The sequence below is a fragment of the Pteropus alecto genome, unplaced genomic scaffold (genome assembly GCF_000325575.1).
Source record: "Pteropus alecto unplaced genomic scaffold, ASM32557v1 scaffold7, whole genome shotgun sequence".
Classification (NCBI taxonomy): Eukaryota; Metazoa; Chordata; class Mammalia; order Chiroptera; family Pteropodidae; genus Pteropus; species Pteropus alecto.
Genome location: NW_006494614.1, coordinates 49,293,266 through 49,312,303, shown reverse-complemented (window position 1 = coordinate 49,312,303; position 19,038 = coordinate 49,293,266). Strand labels below are relative to the sequence as shown.

At 41.8% G+C, this 19,038-nt stretch overlaps 1 protein-coding gene across 8 annotated transcripts in view; it reads left to right on the top strand.

The window, feature by feature from the left end:
• TENM4 (teneurin transmembrane protein 4) overlaps positions 1 to 19,038 on the top strand; it is a 691,021-nt gene that overhangs the window by 581,342 nt on the left and 90,641 nt on the right. For all 8 annotated transcript variants that reach the window (XM_025042569.1, XM_015600544.2, XM_015600547.2 and 5 more), the window contains one exon: positions 14,952 to 15,098. In XM_025042569.1, coding sequence (XP_024898337.1) covers positions 14,952 to 15,098 — 147 coding nt within the window. The remainder of the gene's footprint in view (positions 1 to 14,951; positions 15,099 to 19,038) is intronic.

The window sequence follows — 19,038 nt, the reverse complement described above, 5'->3', positions numbered from 1 at the left end:
AGACATCAATTGGACTTATTCTCATAACTGGGCACTTTTAACTTACCCCCTTCCCTGTCTGCATTTCCCAGATTCCAGTTATCTGGTTAGCGTGCCTTGCTACTTATCCCTTCACAGGCCAAATAGTATGGGTCTGTGTTAAGGAGTTGGGGTTCACTAATGAGGCGGGTGAGTTTTGCTTAGCAGCCATGGGGGGCAAGGCCCAATGCCGCTCTGAGCCTCAGTTTCCTTACCTATAAAATGGGGATAATAATGCATGTAAAGAACTTAGCATAGGCTGGCAAATAGTAGAGTGCTCAATAAATATAACCATTATTATGAGAGTCACAATCTGGTTGGGAGAGCTTGGGAAAGCTTCCCACAGGCCCCAAGCCACATCTGCATCCCATTAGGCCAGAGACCGCTCCCTCCCCTGTCCTCAGCTTCTGTCCTGTCTGCATTTGTCTCTTTTCTCCTCTCTTGGGGGCTGCACGGCACCACCAGCTTCTGCTGAAGCAGCACTGTTGGCAGCTTTCAAAACAAGCTGATCAGTCCATTCCCTTCTTTCTGCCTTTCCCGCTGTTTTTGTTGATTTTAAACACAGCCAGACATTTTGCTTGGTCTATTATCTGGAATGAACACTCACTGAAAGCTCTTTATTGAATCAACTGGTTTGTGTATGTGTGTTTTAACGTCTTCCTCTTCCATTATTTTTTTTAAAGGAAGGGTCTGTGATCAGATGGTGAGCACATGGCTTTAGAAGGCAGGATTCTGGGTGCCTCTCCAGCTCTGAAAGTCACCTCTTAAAGTCTTACAGAAACTGGGAGACCAGACCCAAAGCTTTTGGAGGACAAAGGAATTTTGAGCAAATGGAGCTATCTCTTATCTCATGTTTATTTAGGCTCCATTCTTTTTGTTTTATAGCCTGAAATTAGTTTATATTCATCATCCCTGCTCTCAAACATCACTCGGTTTATAAATGGCTATAGAACACCTTATACTTATTACTATTCATTATAATAGCTTCTCATTTTTGAGTATTTACAGTGTGTCCAGCACTGTACTAATGGCTTTAACTGCTTTATTTCATGCTGCTAACAACCATGCTGTGAAGGCATACATATTATTTCCTTCTTTTAAGGGACCTGAGGTTGAAGGTTACTTAACTTTTAAGAAGTAGAACAGGAATTGGAGGCTCAGTCTTCTGAGCCTTGGTGCAGGGGCTGCTCACCAGCTGCTTGCTGTGTAGTTCATGTAGGACAAAGCTCAGGTTTTCTGCAGTGGCATCTGGCTGATATCTTTCCCAGAGGCTGTTCCTTCTTATTACGGTTGCACTCAGAAGTCCACACCTAATCTGCCAACCCGCTATCTTAACAGATCCACTCAGAGTTGATGGCAACCCTCCCTGCTTTTTCATAGCAGAATGTGCTGCTGTGTCTTATTGTGTGCTTCTGGGTGGCTTCTTTATGTCATTATATCTTACCTTATGATTGTTCTGGATACCCCTTAAAGAGAAAGAGCCCAAGTCACTTGAGGGGCCCCTCCTTTAAACTCTGCTTTCACTTTTCTGCCTGACTGAGTACAGACTGACCTTTTAGCCTCCCAGCCCAGAAGGGAACCCATCCCTATTAAAACCAAAATCAGAGCCCATTCTAACTTGCTTACAGAGTCCTCAAGTCACCTTAGCAAGTTCTAAAATTTATGGATGTCAGACTTTTATAAGATAAAAGCATCTCATCTGAATCAAATGATGAGGGGTTTAGGAGATTCTCTCTCAGTCCAGTCACAGATGACTCATGACCAGGTTTGTGGGCAGGCTGTGTTACGTCTAGTGTCTTGTGGACGTTCATCAGCCTGGCCTAAAGAATACCCCTTTTGTTTCAATGCCAAGAAGTCAAACCACCCCTTCCCACCTCCCCTGCTCACCCTGTTGTTACTCTTTAAGAGCAAATTCCTCCTTGGGATTGCAGATGCTTCTTCTCCTCCAGATAAGAACTCCATCAAGGTAAATGTGCACAGTTCAAGAGGGAGGTTGACAGTCATAAATACCAGAAAAATGTCACAGGACATTTAAGAAGTAATGGACTAGTCATACTGGCTCAGATGAAAGGACGCTGGCTGGGAATTCTGTTACCTTTCATTGTGTGGTGAGCATTTCCTTTGTCCCTGTCTAATCTCCCTGCATGGCAGCTTGCTCTCCGTGCACGTGCATCTCTGCCTGTGGCCAGCTGCATCCCCACTGAGAAACCCAACACCCCAATGCTGAAGGAACGCTTCAATAACCTTGTTGGACAGAAGGGAAGGGGGAGGCAATGCAAATGAGAGAAACAAGGGCGGTGCCTTCTTTTTCTTTTTGGAATAGAAATGAGAAGGAGAAACCCCTCTTTTAAACTTGGATGGTAACAAGAAGCACTTTCTTATGTTTCCAGGGAACTTCACTCCCTGTGAGGATCCTTTAGGAAAAGAAAACACTGCTGATGTGAAAAGTTAGAAATTCAAAGTGTTACATTTTCTCTTGTTATCAGGTTTTATTATTATACAGTAGGTCATTATAGTGCCACTAGCTCATATGCTGTAGTATAGTCGTGTATCACACCAGAGAAAAAGCCAGTATCCACGACATTGATTCAGAGACCTCCATGCAGTAAAAGCAAAAGGGAGGAAGGCCTATTTACTCACACACTATCACCCTCCATAAACAGAAAAGAATGACTTGATTACTTAACACCTGGCATAAAAGAATAAGACAAGCCTGGGCTCCTTATAGTCAAATCCCCAACATAAGAACCTTTTACCCTAGTGACATTTCCTAGAGCAGATTATTAAAGTCGGAATTAAATATCTCCTTTGGGGGCTTTGGTCTATCTTTCTTTTATGGAAGCCAAGGTTTTTCTCAAAAGAAGTTCATTTTCAGAATAAAAGAGAATTCGATAGTGGCATCCTATTTAATGACAATATTTTTGTCAAAAAGCAAGACTATTTCACATTGTATCTTAATTCCTTATGTTAGGAATTATCTGTCTCTTTACATCTTCAAGAAATATCACTGGGGCTTCACTTTCTCCTCCTGTGAATCACGGAATGGGGTGGCTGGAAGAGGCCTCTAGGGGTGACGGAATACTGGTCCCCTCCTCCACTGCCCACAGAACTGCACACCCATCAGCCTGAATCTCAGTCACCTGTTCCTAAAAATATCCCACAAATAAAAAGGGATTTTTCACTCTTACTCATCACCAATACTTCCACTTATGTTTATGGAACCCGGTTTTCCTAGACCAGAAGTTAAGGTAAGATGGGTTCATTTGGATCTATTTCTCAAATATATGGCCAACACAGAATCATCAAAACCATATTTTTGGATGTCTTTTCCAGGAATGTTATGAGTCTCTTAAGTTTGAGGCTTGACCTCCAATTTCTTTAGAGAAAGCTGCAAATGATAGTTAAATTTAAGGTGTTGAATTTTTTTTTCTATTTCTTTGAAAACGCTGCTAACATTTTGGATCACTTCTATGATAGTTATTTTATTCACTTGAAATTTAAGGTGTTGAATTTTTTTTTTTCTATTTCTTTGAAAACACTGCTAACATTTTGGATCACTTCTATGACAGTTATTTTATTCACTCATGCCCCTTGTCTATAAAGTCTCAAAACACATGTGGGAAATGCCAGCTTCTGATTACATTTGTAAAATTCAAACCTTGACCCTAAAGTTGTGATTGTTCAACATGCCAGATATGCAGAATTATTTACTAGGCTTCAGGAGAGCTGTCCAATCGTATAAATCTTGATTCTTAAACAAATCCTCCTCTGAGAGTAAAGATCAAAATAATACTCTGATGATGTAATTACTAGAGTGAGCAAAGCCAGACTTCATGATAAAGAGAAATTATTTAAAAAGGCCATATAATCTTCTGGAGTTCTTTGCCCACTTTTGAATGGTAGGTCTTGGATTTCTTTTTCGTAATCAGACAGTCCTCCACCGAGAGCTCACAAGTCACTCACAAGATGTTGGCACCTATGTGATGGCCCAATGCTTATCCCTCCTCAAAAGCATTCTCTCATAACAGGACCTATGACCAACAGGACAAATGCTGACAAAGAAAAAGAGAAAATCGGCAGGGGTCTACCCCAAGTTATCAGAGCAAGAGCTCTATATTGGACAGTGGTTCTGGGAGATTTCAGCTCACATGTAGTGGGGGTGGGAAACTGGGGGAAAATTAGTAGGCCTTGTTGAGTCCCTTTCAGGATGGGTGCCATTGGCCACTTTCTCATTGATCCTTCATCCAAAGAGAGAAGAGCATTAATATAGCCAAGATCTTAACAAAAATATCCCTTTGATGGTATGTCATCCATCTGAAAGAATTGTAGATAATTGTAAACACCCCAAGCATTGCCTGCTGAAATGATCCTTGTTTTACCTGGCCTAATATGTACCAGTGATACAACTATTAGAGTCAACTGAGGCTCCTTGAGAATAAAAATGAAAAGCCTCTTGCCATATTCTCCATAACCTTTGATGGGGACCCCCTGAAGCTTCTTAGGATTATCCTAAGAGAAATTTTTAGAAACTTCTGTTGGTACAAGCAAGTCAAGGAAGGAGGTTTTCATGTTGGAGGTCATAGAAATGGGAAAGACACCTAAAACCTCACAGACCAACCTCATGCCAAAAGCCCAGAGTCTCTATCATAAACAGCTATGTGCCACCACGCTCTCCAGTTTCTTGCATAGTGACAGGAATGTAGAAGGAGCACAAGAAACATTTGTGCAATGTTGAAAGAATAAACATGGCCCAAGAGGAAAAATGACTCTGCTACTATCGTCTTTATTCTGAAGTTCTGAGAAGAAAGATGAAGGAATTTTTGTGAAGTCCTGAATCCACCATTCAGAATGCAAACTTATGGACTTTATGTCATCTTTTCTTAAAGTTAGTACTTTAAAATCATGATGAATTTTTAAGTGACCATACTCAAGGGCATATGTGCCAAGATTTTCAAACAATGAAAGCAACAGTGGTATGGATTACTGCGTATGCCTCTTTTAAATAAATGGCATTGGATTTAAAGACCCAGTTATCACTTCCATTTTTAATAGCCAGAGACAAGGAAGCTCTGTTTCATTCCGAGGAAACTGTTGGACTTGGTATTGACTGACTTTTATCAGCTTTTTGATTCACAGTGTGGCTTGAGATCACTGTGTAGGAAAGGAACCCCTTGATTTGTGGACTCAGAATTTGACATTTTGAATGTTCACTTTTGTCTCCTAAAACCCACAAGGTTGATTGCAACCTGAGTCTACCTCAATCACCTCTGGGCTGTTACTACTGCTTTCAGTCTGGAGATATTAGTAAGCACTTTTAAAGATATTAAAAAATATATTTACATTTAATAGAGATCTTTATTACTAAAAAAAAAAAAAATCCTTAAAAATGAACTGGCATTAGAAGAGAGAGAGAGCTCTCTGAAGTCAGCCCCCGGGTTTGGCGATATTAGCCTATAGAGTAGATATAATCTGTACTCATCACCAGACCCATGATATCACCCTTAAGTTTGGAGATAATCAAAGTGTTCCTTGTTGGCGAACTCCCTCAAAATGGATACTGCAGGGTGGTATGGCCATTTGGATCCCAATGATGGTGTCTCATCCAGCCTAGTCATCCTTCCTAACCCTGTGAAAGAAATCTAAGCTCATGTCACCTCTTCTGTAGCTGGGTTCAGAGATTTTACAAGAATGTATGATTCTGACCCCCCCACAAAACTGCAGATCTGGAATCTAAGAACAACGGCTGAGCCAGGAGATCCCAGAGATCCTGCGTGTTATTGCTTTCTGATGGCGTATCCTGGGAGATCACGTCTAAGAAATTTAGATCATTTTGCAAAATTAGATGAATGAGCTTGACTAAGGCAATAGTGACAGATGAACCAAGAATTGAGAAAGACTTTGCCTTAGCCAGTTGTTTCCAAGGCTGTTTTACATGTGGGCGGCCCCTATTTTTCATTGCTTGGCATTCCACAGCTTTGTTTATTCACTCCTGCTTAATAAGCCACTCTCCTTCACTTTTCCTTCGTATATCCTATTATCTCATGGACACCACAACATCTGTAAGAATGAAGGGGAAGCATGCAGAGCCAGTTAAAATCACCTCTTTTCAATTTTCCACTTGGCCGTGCAGCCTCCAGAAGCATATTTCATCTTGAAACAGAGACTACTACATGGTTACCCCAACTAAGAAGAGAGACTCTCATCCACCAGTCTTTTGAGGCAAATTTATATGGATGAATAGCAACAGCATTTCCTATCCAGGGGATTGGAAGGATAAAATTTGTATTTTTGTATCAATAGGGTAAGAATGTTCTTACAGTTTATAGAACCCTAAGGCTTCTAGATAAGGTCCCACCATTGCAGTTCATTCCTACTTACCGACTTTTGAGACTTTTGATTCATGTGTGAAATTGAGCTGAGGATGGGGAGCCAGAGTAGCAGAAAGAATCAAGCCCTTCAGGAGACCGCCATCTATCTGGCCTTTGTGGCAGCACACATAGGGGAGTCGTAGAGAGGGGGCGAAGGAGAAGTTCCTCAAATGGTTACGGCTACAGCCTAGATGGGGAAGGTGAAATGGTGTTACTGATTTATGGTGGGAATGAAGAGGTCTGCCCTGCTTTAAACATAGCTACATATATGCACAGTGGGTTTTCTTTCAGAGGAATGTTTGACCCCCATCCTCACAAATAAGCAAAACCTCAGATTGCCAAACAAGCCAATGCTTGGTTGCAACCCCTCCATTGGAAAACGAAGCATACATCATTCTGTCTTTTGAGTTAATAAGCATCGGGAAGTGGTCTAGTTTTCTTTTCTTTTTCTTATTTTTCACAGTGACATCCATTGACCTGCACCTCACATTCTTTGTAAGATGCACAAAAAAGAGATGCATCTTACTTAGAACCCCAGGCATTTTGCATTCAGGTCTGTATGGGCACATGTGTCCACAGAAAATTCAAGAATGGCAAACAGATACTCTAGTGGTATATTTGACCAAAGACTCAACCCACTTCCCTAGTGCATATCAAAGATGATTCTGATTTTGCGTAGTTCTATATTCCAGCTCCCTGGAAACTCCTCTGCCCGAACAGGGTGCACTTGTTCTTCCACCACTGCTTCCGCTAAAGGGAAGTTGGATGCCGCTCTCGGTAGACAGAGTGCAAGTCTAGTTTTCCATAAGACTGAACAAACCTGACGGAACAGGAGTGTGGCCACTTTTGCAGCTTCTCATCCCCCGTTTTCTCCCATTCTCCTTGTCCATATGTCCTCCCATTTATATGATCATATTTCCAAACACCTGGGTCACAGAATGTGTTGAAGTTCCTTTTGGCCCTTCCTGGAGAATGTGCTTGCTCTCCCTCCTTCTCTCTCATGTTATCCTGTCTTTGGTTTTATTTTCCCCACCATGGCAGGTCTGTCCCAAATATGGGGTGCATCCCCTTTGTTTCCTTAGCACCTGGCATGGTTATGTGGCAGGCAGTATTGCACTTACTCTGGATCCTACCTTAAATGTCCTGTCTTTTATTTCCCAAGCGCACTATCTGGATAGGGTAGTTAAAGGTATGGTCTTCCTTCCTCTATTTTCCTTATTGTCTTTGTGTGTGTGTTTGTGTATAAGCATAAAAGAAGAAATGTATATATGTAAATGTATATACACCCCATCAGCATGGTGTCTAGATACTGCCACATCCCCAGCTTTGTCAGAGTATCCACTGCCCGGAGGGCGGTTTTTGGTCACAAGGCGGTTGATATACCCGGAGTGTCATTCTTCCCCCTAAAGTGCTCAATCTGTTTGTGACATTACCATTGTGCTGTTGTCCTTTCCTCCCCATACACACATACACTTCTCACCCTTTCTACCCCATCTCATGTTATCTAGCCCATCTCCTATGGCCCCAGGTCCATTAGAATTAAGATACTGGGAACCAGTGTGGGTGGCCTGAGAGAAGAAGAGATCCCAAAGCAAGCTAAGAAATCGTAAGAGCTGCATTTTATTACTGTCATGTTCATTCATCCAACAACTGCCTATGGAGCACCACGAGTACTAGTACTGTGTACTAGATTCTGTGCCAGGCTCTGCAGAAAGCGGGGAAACAAACCCCTGACCTCAGACAGGATGGCCTTTTGTTTGGGATTTTTCCCTTTCAGAGAAGGCCTGACTTTGGTAAGTCTTATCTATGAAGGATATTCCCTACAGGCAAAGCAATTCCTTCTATTTTAAACATTTACATTAATTAGGTAGTACCTAATTTTCCCAATAGGCCTCATTGCTCTAAGAATAAGTCTCAGAATAATCAGATATGTGTGCTCCTAAAAGACTCCAAGCTCCCCGAGGAGAAATACTATGCCCTATTCATCTTTTTATCCTTAAGCCCTAACACAGCACCTGGCATAAAATACGAGCTCCGTGGTTAAGGACTCATACTCAGGAGTCAGACTGCCTGAGATGAATCCCAAATCCAACACTTGATGAACTGGGTGACCTTGGGCAAGTTACTTAACCTCCCTTCACTTCAGAGTCTTTATAAAAGAGGATTGTAACAGGACCTACCTCATAGGGTTGGCATAGGATTAGGTGAAATGATGAATGTGAAGTGCTTAGCACGTGGGCAGGAATGGTGTTCAACAAATGTTAGCTATGCTACTTTATCATCATATGCTTATTCTTACTTGAATTTGGAGAAGGACTTTGTTAGCCAGACTAATTTTTGGAATTGTAAAGAGATGGCTAAATTAGCTTTTAATAAGAGATGGCAACTGCTTTTAAAAACTTATGGAATGGGTTTTGGGGAAACTTAAATTACTGAACGCTTTTCAACTGAGACATCTTGCCAAATATAGCAAAGGTGTTACTTGGGCCCATCAGATGGATGCCTGGTATTGAGAAGTAAGGATATTCACATTTAACCTACTGCTCTTTAACTGAGAATAAAATAATTCCAGCAGAAGAGAGTAATACCTGTGAGCCTCTTTAAAGTAGGAATTTTACACATAATTATTAGAGGAATCATCAAAATAGATAAAATTTAATAATGTTACCATCTATTTGTTGGAATTTTCCTACTGTGTGAAGTATTTTTATATCCATGAATCATAAATGAGTCCTGTGAACTTTTTTAAGGGCACAGATATAATTTTATTCATTGGATTGGAAGAGGAAATTGAAGTTGAGGAAGCGAGTGGCCCATCCTGGCTTACACCTCTAGTAAGTGGCTGAGCCAGGATTTTGGATTTCCTGACCTAATCCATATTTCCAACATTTTTTTCTTCTGTCACCATAAATAACCAAGAATATCCCGTAATTTCCAGTATCCTTCCTACAAACCACATCTTCCAAATTTGCACCCTCACCAAGAAGTGACATATATTCTCTCTCAAACCACCATTCTGATCTCTAGTTCTGAAAATATCACTAGACCTAGGGTTGGATTAGGTCAATGAATCGTAGGTTGCTGTAAAAGACAAATGTTTCTTGCCAAAATCTAGGTCTGGACCAAGGCCCCATTTGGCTCACTTTATGGGTACTAATAATGGGTACTATTCCTGGAAGAAAAAAAAAGAAATTCAGAGACCTATACAATGCAAGCTCAGGACTTGTCAGAATAGAATACTCTGTGATTCAAAGACAAGCTGGCTTCTGTTCTGTGCTGTCCATTTGCATTGGTAGAGGCAAAAGAAACAGCATTCGCTCCTCCTAAGTGCCAGAAAATGTGGATACCACACAACAGAAATGGTCCCTACTGTAGAGCTGCCCACTGTCTAGCAGAGAAGACACTAATAAAACAATTCCGACAAAATGTGATGAGGGTTATGATAGGGGAAGTCCAGGGTCTGCTTAGCAAGGAGATCTGCCAAAATTAGGCAGAACCTTGTAGCTCAAGATTGTGAACTTAAACATAAGCAGATGAGAAAAACCACAGAAGGTTTTTAAAAGTGGGATAATGACTCAATGACATTTGTGATTTGGAAGGATTGATCTGACCATATTATAGAAAAGAGTTGAGGGGGACATTTGGGAACGAGGAGACCAATTAGATTATTGCTGTCATCTAGGTAAGAGGTGATAGTGAACCTGTCTAGGGAAGTGACTATAGGGATGAAAAAGTACAAAAAGAACAGAAAGAGAACCATAAAGAAAGAGAACCATAAAGAAATGTTTAGATATATGATAGGTATATTGCATAACCCCTTAACTAAAAAATAACTTGGAGGATTCTGAAAGTCTTCTAGTCATACCTGATGACTAGGGGGGGCTTGTTCATAGGTTTAGGCAGAAAGTTGAAGATAAAGCTTTCCCTTGTCATTTAAAGGGCATCATTTCTTTTGAAAAGCTTAGCCCTGCTCTAAACCTTAAAATTACATTATTTTGGCTCTAGCAAATGCCTGGTGTGAGTCCTTCCAGAGGGGATTGTTAATGTCATTTGGGCTCTCTGAATTATTGATGAGTTTCAGGGTTTGTGGAATTAATGAGCTTCAGTAATGGGTAAGGATAGGCATATTGCTTTAAGAAAGTCAGCAAGTCACACCAGAGGAGGCTTCTTCATACTGGCTAATGGGGGTGCGATTATCCTAGAAGCAAATTGCTGGATGAGAGCAAACGTCATTTAACCCACAGATACTCAAGGTCCCTCTGAAACCCTAAAACTGATAGGACAGTGCAAACCTTCAGGGCATAACTTGGTCCATTTAAAGAAACTGACTGTGAATAAAGCGTTCCTGTGATTTCACATGTAGAGCTTTCTCTCCCAGAGAATCTGCTCCTTCAGGCAGATTCAAAGCACAGAATGGTGCGCTAGGCACTATGTACTAAGACGAGCTCACTAGAGAAGGCTTCTTAAAGTGGGTTTTGTGGAATGGATTATTCCACATTATTGTAAAGGGTTATGGGGTTGGGGAAAATTCTGAGGTCAAATCGGAAATTGTTCTGATAATCTAATAAGCAGGTTTCTTTATTGTAATATTTCTCAGAGCCTTTAATGTATTAATATTTAGTGTTCTTTTCTAGGATAAGAATATAGGATGCAATGTTTTCCAAACTTATTTGATTACAGAAGCTTGTTTTTGAGGACCTCAGAGAACTAGTACGCTATAAAATTCACACTGAAAAGTAATGTTTGAGATTATAAGACCCACTTTAAATCCTTCCTGGAACAAATTAGGGTATAGATAAGTAGAATATAAAATTCTTGAGGTGAGGTGATATATCTCATCTCTGTATACACTAGAAGTAACACAAGGCCTGGCATTCAGTAAGTGCTGAGTAAAGTATGTTGAAATTAAAAACAAAGTCATCAAATATGAAGTTATTTGACCTTCTCATTAGGTCAGTTGTGCTGGTAGGACCTAGCAGATCATCTCACCCAAACTCTCATAAATGAGGAAATTGAGGCCAAAAGAGGAAAATTAACTTTAATTTAAGTTAAGCAGGAGGTACGAGAACCTGGGTCTCCTGTTTCATTCACTGATTCATTACAACAGTTAATATATGTATTGAGTGCAAGACATGGATTAGGCACACAGTCAACTTTATGGAGTTTAGATTCTAACTCATTAAACTAATTTAATGAGTATAAGACATTAAACTAATTGCACAATTAATTTAAGTATACTTGGAACAGTTGCTCTCAAGAAGAAGGACAGCGTACTTACTAGAAGAGCGTGAAGTGGTGGGTTTGGGCTGGAACTCATGGTCCTGAACCCATCTCACTGCCTCTCATGCAGCAACATATCGATCCCCATGTCACTGGGCTTGTCTGAGCTCTCTTTGGCAGGGTTTGCATTAATGAGGACCATAGCTTTTGACCCACACATTGACACGATTTGCTCTGGTAAAAGGTTAATTTCTGAGTGAAGGTACACAACATTAAAACAAATCTGATAATAGTGAGAGCAGCTGTTGTTTATTGAATACCTACTTCTGTTACCTACTGTGTTAAATAATTGACATAGATTATCTATTAATCTTCTCAACAACTCTTTGAATTAGGTGTTACTCCATTTCATAGATGAGAAAACTGAGGCCTAGAGAGTTAAATAATTTGCCAGTCATCACACATACAAGTAAGTGAAATGGTAGTGCTGGGGTTTGAACTGAGGTCTGTCTAGCTCCAAAGTCCACACTCTATTACAACACATGGGTTGTTGTTGTTTTTTTTTTTTTTAATTTATAATTAAATCATGTGAAATTGGAACTGCCCTAAAAAATCAGGATCTGTAAAATATAACAAAAAGTTATTCAGTTTAGAAATAATGTATATAAAGTGTCTAGCACAATAGCATAGACCTTCAGTATATGGCAACTGTTATTGTCATCACTCTCCTGAAGCATCTACACCAGGGGTTGGCAGACTACAGCACATAGACCAAATCTGGCCCATCACCTGTTTTTGTAAATAAAGTTTTACTGGAACACAGCCATGCTTATTCATGTATAAATTGTGCGTGGCTGCTTTCAAGCTGCAATGGCAGAGTTGGGTAATTGCAACAGAGACTTTATGTCTCACGAGCCTAAAATATTTATTATCTGGATCTTTATTGAAAAAGTTTGCTGACTCTGATCTAGATAACTGCCTCAGTTTTCTATTTTGCCTTTCTATGAGCCCCAGCTGAGGTGATTACTTATTATATGTCCTCTACTCAAAATAGAAGGTAAAGCCGAATAGAAGATTCAGATATTGGTTGGAGCTGTATGTCAGGCTTTGTGCATCATGCATACATTATCTTATTTAATCCTCCCAGCAACCCCATTTTATCAGTAGACCGAGGCTCAAAGAAATTAAATAAAGTGCCCAGGTCATAGAGCCACTGAGTCGCAGAGCCAGCCTTTGATATGGCTCCCAGGCTTGTGCTCTTACACAAGAGATGTTCTTTGCCTCTTACAAAGGGCTGTATCTCAGAGCAAGATAAAACAATCTACTACCATTCTTAACATTTGTACCCTGTCTCCTCCAGGACTGATATTTGAAATACGAATGAGGCTTAATTGAAAGGAAGTCCCAGCCTGATGGACAAAAATCTGAATGAGACTAATTGGGGAAAGGGAGTTGGCTACCAAGTCAGAACGCCTGGGTAGTCACCTGCACGTCACAGCACCATTCCTGCGCTTTTATAACTGCTTTCTCGATTACTTTTAGGTGGCAATGCTGGTGGCTTCTCACTTTTCCCAATAGGCTTCTGCTGTGCAAAGACCACATAGTCCATACTTGCTTCTGAACTTCTGGAGGAAATTCCACCTAGGCTTGGAGTACACACTCCACAAGTGTTTCTTCCTTTGAATGGAAAATGCAGTAGCCAGATTGATTGATTGGTTGCTGTGTTAAACACCTCAAATATAAATGAGCATGTTCTTTTCTTTTGCTTTGTAATCACAGTCAACTATCAAAAGCCTTTGAAACATGAAAGTTTTAGATTCTAATTGATCAGCCATTTAGTGAGTGCCTACCTTGGCCTAGGTCTTGTGCTGGGCAGCTGCATTCACATTTGTCCTATTTAAGAATAAAGGGTCAGTTTTTAGTTATTTCATTACAGAAAGTTTGTAGCCATCCTTGTAGCAGCAGTTTGCCGCTCATAATAATAAATTAAGTTTGATCGATGACAGAGTGCTTTCACATCCATAACTTTCCCCGAGACTAAGCAGAGGCAAAGACATGGAGGGCATGCCAATGAACGGTGTTTTTTTGATAGTTCCTCTGAGAAAGGGGGTTTGCAGGTTTGTTAAAATGGAGACTTGAATGAGAACAAGTGGCAAAAAGAAAACTGAAGTGAATCAAGTTACTTAGCAGATTCTCAGACAATTTTCTGAGAAAGGGATTTGAAAAGGTCATAATCAAAAACCTGTTCTACTTGAATAGTATAAAAACTCCCCATCTTATGCTATAGTCAAAGGAAAACCAAGGCCGAGTCTAAATACTGCCTGACCCTTCTCGATTAAATCATCCACAGCCCTCTCAGACAGATGGCCATTCCTGTATTAGGTTCCCATTGTATTTTGTACATCTCCCTTAGGGCACCTAGCAGTGAAATATTTTGCTTATACAAATCCGTCTCCTCTGATAAGCTACTTCTCGAGAATAAGAACTAGGTCTCATTCATCTCTATACCTCCAGTGATAGCCCAGAGAAAGCTCGTAAGACAGGCAGACAGATTTACAGACAGACAAAGTGAAGGAAAGGTAACCTGCCCATATATATCAGCATGTGCAATTGCAGGCAGCCCTGGTTAGTCTTACCCATGTCAGCCATCAGGGCTTCTCCTGGTGCAGAGCCCTTTTCTGTGACTGCAGGTAAGATGGGAAGGAAAAGATCTAAGGACTCTTCCTCAGAAGCAATTTGGGAGGAAATAGGAGAAAATAAATGAAAAGCTTAAGGTCCAATACAGTTGACCTAGTAACAGCTGAAAATGGTACGTCCCTTTAGAACAAGACCAAGAGGTGCTAAGGGTACATGAGGAGTAAACAAAGAGATGTCTCCTTTGTTCCGAGATGACTCCTTTGTTCCAACAGCCTCCAGAGACAGGAAAAACACACAAAAATGAACGAGGAACAATGATCAGGCAAAAAGCTCCATTGGTCAGTCTCTGACACACCTACATCCACTGACTCCCACTCTAGAATCCTGATCACTTCTGAAAGAGAGGGTTTTAGATGAGGATGATGTGGATTTCAGACCTATCCCTGGCACTTCCTGACTCTGCCACCTCCTGCCTATGCTACTTCCTAACTGTGTGGCAAGTCCTTAGCAAGTCCTTTCTCCTCTGGGTCTCAGTTGCCTCTCATAAAATGGCAGTTCCTAATGATGCCCACCTCTCTGGGTGCTGAGAACACCGATGTGCTGATAGATGTGAAAACATTTTGTAAGTTGGCAGGTGGAATGTGAGTGTGTGTGACTGCAGTTGGCCGTGGACGATCAGACCTCGATTCTGTGTGCTTTGCCTTGCAGAGGGCTGCCCTGGGTTGTGCAATGGGAACGGTAGATGCACCTTGGACCTAAATGGGTGGCACTGCGTCTGCCAGTTGGGATGGAGAGGAGCTGGCTGTGACACGTCCATGGAAACCGCCTGTGGTGACAGCAAAGACAACGATGGAGGTAGGGCTCTGGCACACATGGACCCCATGCAGCTCTGGCGGGGAGAGGGTGGCTTAGGGTGGAGGGTGGGCATTGCTGAGTTAACAGGCCACCAACACACCAGCTGACCAGTCAAGGAGGCCTGCAGGGCAGCCATCAAATTGCACATGTGGTCTAAGAAATGAGTGCATATCACTAGTTGTTGCATTAGAATTAATTAAAATTACTGTAAATAAAATTAAATGCCATCTGACAGTACAGAGGAGAAGGCATATGGAGGAAAGAATTTTCCAACAATTCAATACTGGAATGAGTTGCCTGGCAAAGTTGGGAGATCCCCCTCAGCAGAAGTGGTCAGGAAGAGGCTGTCCAATTCCATATCACAGAAAGTGGCAGAAAGGATGCTTCTCCAAGGGCGGGAGGTTGAGTTATCTTTGGTCAAGCTCTCTCCTCTGATTCTGGTGGTAACTCTCACCTTTGCCCCATACTCTCTGTCCCTGTGGGTTTGTAATAGAATTTGTCTTTTCTGTCAGATTTTTTCTAAATGCTGGAGAGACAAAACCCTAAAGAAGGGAGGTCTAGTCTTGTGGAACATTTACTGGCTGAGAATGAAGGGACCAGTTCATGAAGTGGCAGCTCCTAATGATACTGGCCTCTCTAACCCAATCTTTGACTCCCTATGTATCCTTAAGCAAGCTATTTGATGTCTCTGGGCATCATGCTCCCTATTTATAGAATGAAGGAGTTGGAGCATGAAACCATTCCAGTTCTTATATTAGTCCAAGAATTAGCCTCGTTCTTTCCGTTATGTAAATTTGAATAAATATAGCCATAATGTGCTCTACTTTCCTGCTTGGAAGATGGATTGATTCTTCCTGGCTCTATCAATCTTGGGGGTAATTAGGAGAATAAAAAGGTAGAAATATGGAAAAAAATGAAACAATTAACCCTTCCTTTTTAATGATGGTCTACCGGTTATCCTAATCCAAATGTTTTTATACAGCTCCCTCATATTTATACCAAGAGACGTTCTAGTATACAGCAGGGTAGGAAATCAACAGGCCAAACACTTTACATCCCACCCTTTGGGAATTTTCTACTTAGAGTGAGTCTATAATCTCAAAGCACCATAAGGATTTGAAGGTCAATTGTGTGCTGTTGTGGTTGCTCTGGTTCACACACCTTAAGTTGGCTCTAGCAACCCCAAAAGGGCTGTTTTCAGACTGCTGATCTTTATCTGAGGCAGCTTTCATTCCTTCTATCTGCTGCCTGCATCCAGGAGGTTGTCGACCTATCCACCCAGGCCTTGCTTGGCCCAGTGCAGTAATTGTAAACAAGGAGCTCATAGAGCTGGGCCTTGGAAACCTGGCGGAGAAGGCGGATCCGTTTTCTCCTCCTGAGATCTTGCAAGGTTAAGATGTCCCTTAATCAGTCTGAAACTTGTGGAGTTCGTTAATGCTTGTGCTCCATAAATATCCAGAGTTCCTATTATGAGGCCAGACCCTAGGCAGAGATGAATAAGTTCTATCCCTGCACTCCAGGAACTCAAACGATGGAGAAAGACCCAAAGTTAAGTGTTAATGGATGGTGATAAACGCTGTTGTAGAGTTGGATATTGGTAGCTGTGAGAGTAGGAAAATGTTCATCAGGAAGTTGATACTTGAGTACATAGGCATGTCCTGAAAGAAGAGGGTTTTCCATTCAGAGAGATCAGCATGGGCAAAGGCAGGCAAAGCAAGGAAGGGCGCCAGGTGTCCCCTGGTGATAAAGGTGGTCTTCAGGTAAGATAAAGTGCAATGATATTTGTTCTTCATAGGAAAGAGATGTCAGCCTAAATTAGCATTCCCCTTCACCTTGCCTGTGTAGACACAATCTCAATGACAGTAAATTTATGTACTGGAAGAGAAGAGGAGGGGTGCAGCATCAGGAAGCCATTTCCTTTTCAAGAGTCCAGGGTCTTGGCCGAAGCCTTCAAACAGCTATTGAACATCTGGGTAGCAACAGAACTGAATGTCCTTGAGAAATGTGGGGAGAGGGTGCATCTCCTCCACGGCACGCACTCAAGAATAGGTTATGAAACAAGGTTTGTTCACTCACATGAAACGCAATACCAGTGAGCATATCCTGTTTACCATCCTTCAGAGCCAGCCTTCCCAGCGCTAAAACTTACCCAGTGTTTACATGGGAGGAGCCCATGGCTGCACAGCTTTGGAGGGAGAAAGAGCTTCTTGTCATAGGGAATGGGACTGATCCAGGCCCCCAGGGAAGCAGAGCCTCCTCCAGCAGCAATGAGAGATGAACTAGCAGGAACTAGAAAATATACAATTTTCTGATAAACGAGAAAATGTCTCATGCATTCATGGAGCATATTGTGGACTGAAAGGAATGTTTACTTTTTAGCAAACCCTTACAATAGTGTCGTAACCTGAGTTCACTCTACATACGTTAACTGCATGTTTACTCTGCATCAGGCCCTGTCCTGGGTCCTGGAGCTTCAGAGACAAATAAGACACAGTCCCCGCCCTTGTGAAGTTCACAGTCTGGAGGGAGAGAGAAAGCATGCCATTACAATGCAAGGGGATAATTGCTGTGATGACGGAGCATCCACTCATGCGGCTGATATTATCAGATAACTGGGTACTGTACTGGGAGCTCTGATATAGTCCCTGTCCTATGAGGCTTCCTGTCTGTCCAGAAGACACCGCACAGGTCATCATGATTGTGAAGACAACTAGCTGGGGAGACCAGGTTATTGAGGAAGCTTAGCCTTGGGTTCTCACCTGTGAAATGAGAAGGTGTCTTGCCTCAGCCCTCTCAGTTTAGTGAGTCCTCCACTCACTGGGGGAGCCAGGGGAAGGCACAGGGTGACACAGATGAAACAACCATAGGGGATAGACCATCCCCAAGAGCTGGAGGAGATGGGGCTATCTTTACTGACCTCTCTATCACTCTGGGTCTCAGATGAAGGAGATGGGGCTATCTTTACTGACCTCTCTATCACTCTGGGTCTCAAATGAAGACAGTTTTAGTAGAGGGAGAAACAGGGCAGGGCGTACAAGGCAACACAAGAGTGAGCCATGTTTAGCTCTGGACTGTTTTCAGTTCAGTTAAGCTCACATTTGTTGGGTTCTTTCTGTCTACAAGTCACCATGCTCCTTCCTAAGGGGCTATACAGACCAATGAGCTAGTCTTTCTCCCTCAGGAACCTCACAGCCATTTGGAAGAAATGTTATCCAAACTATTAAATCTAATGGAGAAAGAAAGAAATAAGTGTGATGATGTGGGATGCAGCGTAATCCCAAATAAATAAATCAGGAGGGAGGGAAGAAGTGTTAGAGTCTCAATGAATGATTGTTTCTTGGCTGATGTGACTCATGGGCTTGGAGAAGGAACTAACGGAGTGTAATGTTGAGTAACAGGACTAGAAGAGACAGAGAACATTGACTTCAGCTCTTTCATTCTACTCCTGTTACAAACAGGGAAACGGTAGCCCAGAAAGGGAATGTGACGTCAGACACATCAAAGTCACACGGAATGTCATTAACACAGCTTGGAGTAAAACCCAAGACTCTTGAGCCATTGTCAAGCACTTCTAGTCATTTATCTTCCTCCTAGAAATGTAGTGTGAGTACTTACTTGAATTTAAATAGGCTACGACAGTATCACAAAGTCAACTAGAATATAAGAATGATACTTGTATGTCATTTTATAGTTTGCAAAGCAACTGTGCAACCACCTAACATCACTGAGCAGTATGTAGTATTATCCCTTTACTATTCCCTTATGATTAGGAAACGGGCTTAGTGAGCGGGAGTATTTTGCCTCAGTCACGCGGCCTGCAGGTAATAGAAACTTCTGTTGTCCCTGAGAGGCCACATTAGAGCTTTTCAGTATGTGCCCAGCCTTCAGACTTACAGCTCCATCATAAACCCAACTGTGGTTCTTCAAGTTGTCCAAGAAC